The sequence below is a fragment of the Nannochloropsis gaditana genome (assembly GCF_000240725.1).
Source record: "Nannochloropsis gaditana CCMP526 unplaced genomic scaffold scaffold424, whole genome shotgun sequence".
Lineage (NCBI taxonomy): Eukaryota > Eustigmatophyceae > Eustigmatales > Monodopsidaceae > Microchloropsis > Microchloropsis gaditana.
In genome coordinates this window covers 23338-26294 of record NW_005803529.1, presented here as the reverse complement: position 1 = coordinate 26294, position 2957 = coordinate 23338, and the positions used below count along the sequence as shown (strand labels likewise).

General features: G+C 54.4%; 1 protein-coding gene across 1 annotated transcript; it reads right to left on the bottom strand.

Annotated features, from left to right (window-relative positions):
- Positions 1-340: 340 nt before the first annotated feature.
- NGA_0363900 (uncharacterized protein) lies at positions 341-2775 on the bottom strand. Its single transcript, XM_005854665.1, has 2 exons — positions 1872-2775; positions 341-1771 (listed from the first exon to the last, which is right to left on the bottom strand). Exons 1-2 carry the CDS (start codon positions 2751-2753, stop codon positions 410-412), a joined length of 2244 nt encoding a protein of 747 aa, XP_005854727.1. The 5' UTR covers positions 2754-2775; the 3' UTR covers positions 341-409.
- Positions 2776-2957: the final 182 nt, after the last annotated feature.

Here is a 2957-nt window from a genome sequence, read left to right as displayed (position 1 = left end):
AGGCAGAGGGGGTGGGCGGGGAGTGGGCCGAGGTAGTGGTGGTAGTGGACCAAGCCATGGCAGGGAGGAAGACCACCGAGGCGATCGGGGATTGCCGCCGGGTGGGCTTGGATTTTTCAATCGAAAGTAGAGAGAGAAAGACGTGGGAAGAAAGAGAGGAAAAGGAAAAGAGCCCTTGTACAGGGACATGAACGTCAAGGCATGCGAAGGGAAGGTCCTCAGTCCTTCTCCCTTCTACTCATGTCGTGCTGAGGATAACGGCCCCCTGGTTGCTTCAGGGGTTTGGGAACACATGCCTGTGATCCGCTAATCGACATCTGGCGATTCGAGATGCTCTCAATGTCATTCAGGTCTCTTCATTTATTTTTATTTCGTCTACCGCCTTTTTCGACTGGTTCGTCTGCGCATGTCATGGTTCCCGCAGCTCAATCCATGTCTGGTAATTGATCGTCAACACATCCCAAACAAGGCGCGGGCCCCTCGCAATCTTGAGATCGTTCACTATCACCGCCACATCTCGCTCCCTCCGAATGTCCGCGAGGCTCAATTCCAGCTGACACAGACGCGTCAGCTGCCTCCCTTCCTGCAAGACCCTCGCCAGTTCCTCCACCACCTCCCGCGACATTTCCAACTTTCGGAGATCCAGCCGGCGCACATCCCAAAGCCGTGCGAGGTTTTTCCATTCGAAAGCATCGCAGACAGGTCTCCACAACTCGCGAAGCATGGCGTTGTTGTAATTCGATTTGTTAGTGTTTCCCCCCAATTTCAGCTCACGCAGCGAAGGGCCTAAGCAAGAGAGAAAGGTTCCAAGCCCTTCAGCCGTCAATGGGTTTCGCGCCAAATTTAAACGCTTGAGCGGAAGTGCCGTCGGACAAGCATCCAGCATCTGGCACGCAAAGAACGAGCGGACACGTTTGCAGAGATCCTCACCGCCCATGATCAAATTTCGCTCCAGAACCAGGCGTCGAAGGACTGGCCATTTCCCTCTTCGAAGCGATGTCGGGGGGGCTTCCTCCTCCGACTCTTCCATCTCCTCTTCCACGCACGGGGTCACCCCCGCCATCAAATGCCAAAATCCTTCGTCCGTGATGCCGTTCTCGTTCAGTTTCACTTCCTCCAAAGCCTTCCAACAGCAAAAGCCTCGTAAACACCAGCCTCTCGCCAGCTCCGCCACCCCCTCATCCCCGATCTCCTGCCCCCCTAGGTGCAAGCGTTTGAGACAGATCTCCTCCCCCGCGTCCCCACGAGCCTTGAGTGCCATGACCAGCGCCCGGATGCCGGCGGGGCCTATCGTGGTTTGCTGCGTGCGACGCACGCCCTGGGACAGGGAGAGGTCCAACTCCTGCAGCGCCGGCCCAAAGACTCCCTTTCCGATGCTCTCCGCCAGCGTCTCTAAGGCAATATCCCCAAGGAGGTTATTGGTCAGGTCTAAGATACGCAAGCTGTGCCATCGGCCGTCGCGGGGATTGCGCATGCCGGTAAATGCCGTGACCAGGGCGAGGGCGAGGTGAAACTCACCGCTGACAAAGCCATGAAGACGAAGTACTTGCATCGCCTTGAAATTTGCAACGGGACCCCTCGCCATTGCCTTCGTCATACCAATGAGGTCTGAAGCTGTCATGCCCATGTTCTCCGTGTTTCGCAAGCACAGCTCCTCTAAACCCGCCACCGCACCCCTCATGAAATACGGTCCGGCATTTTTACACAGCGTTATTGAAACGTCTCTATATAGTCCCTTGAAATCCAAAGGAGGGCAGTCCAGGCGCAAGACCTGGACGGCCAATAAGATCGGGAATGCGGTGAGAATTCGCGTAGGACCGAGCCTGGCAAGGCACCGCCTTCTCCATGCCTTTTCTTCAGGATTTACGTACCCGTAACCTGGGAAACAAAGCCCTGGCTCCTAACAGCTTGACCATATCGAGTAGTGTCCGACATGCTACCCTGTATTGCCCGAGCTTCACCTCCCCTCTCCTACAGGCGAAGTCAAGCTTTTCCAGCGGCGCTGGCTGTAGAAGCCCCTCATGATGATGCTCACCGAGCCGGAGCTTGTCAATTATTTCTCGAAGGTAGTGAAGGCCAACACCGTGGCGATTACCAACTTCGCGGATGAAAGGGATGGATCGGACGAAATTCGCCGTTCCGTACGCAGTCTCCCGCATGTCGGGCAGGAGCAATGTATGCAGATGAGGCCGCTTTGCAATCTTTTCAAGGAGAAGATGAAGGACAACAGAGGTCATGACTGTCTCCGATAAATCAAGACACTCCAAAGTCGGCATATTGACGCAAGCGGTACCGGGTGTCAATAGAATCGAATTGAGAAAAAGGCGGAGGAGCCCAGAGTTCCACTCCATTTGCCCCGAGAAGTGTAGCTTTTTAAGGAGCGGAAGCTCTCGCGCGGTATATTTGGCAGGACCGTTGCAGATATGTTGGTCATGATAGCGAGCACCGTTCAAAGAGTAAGACTTAAAATGACGAGCAAGCGCTTTCAATCGGCCTTTCTGAAGATTATTCAGCCTGTCGACATAACACACATACTTAGCCAACTTTCGGTGACTGCATGCGAGGCAATACAGGGCCTGGGATCCGCTCAAGAAACTGACAAACAAAATGTCTGTTCCTTGCGGCAGACATGTGAGGTATTCCTTCTTTCCCCCTGCTGCCCGATTTGACCAGATCTCAGGAGGTGTAACGCATTTCCCGTGAACTCCATGGTCGCTAGCGACCTCAGTAATGTTTCTCTTCATCGGACCCATCCATATCCGGTTGAATAGCTATGTATGAGGTAGTGGCGGTGAAGCTGTCAAAAACTCGCGGCGTACGACAACGCTATGGCATGTGGAAGGCAACAGCTTGGGAAGACCGCTGTACACGTCACCGTTCAAGCGGGGGCATACTTGAAGCAGGAACACCGTCCTTTATCCAGAGTCTCACATGTCCAACCCATTCGCACCGCCCAG

What these genes read in the sequence shown, in the direction of transcription:
- NGA_0363900 (XM_005854665.1), bottom strand. Translation starts at nt 2,753, where the DNA reads ATGGGTCCGATGAAGAGAAACATTACTGAGGTCGCTAGCGACCATGGA. An exon ending in CTTTGTTTCCCAGGTTACGG is followed by an intron (nt 1,772 to 1,871) that starts GTACGTAAATCC and finishes TTGGCCGTCCAG; the next exon opens with GTCTTGCGCCTGGACTGCCC.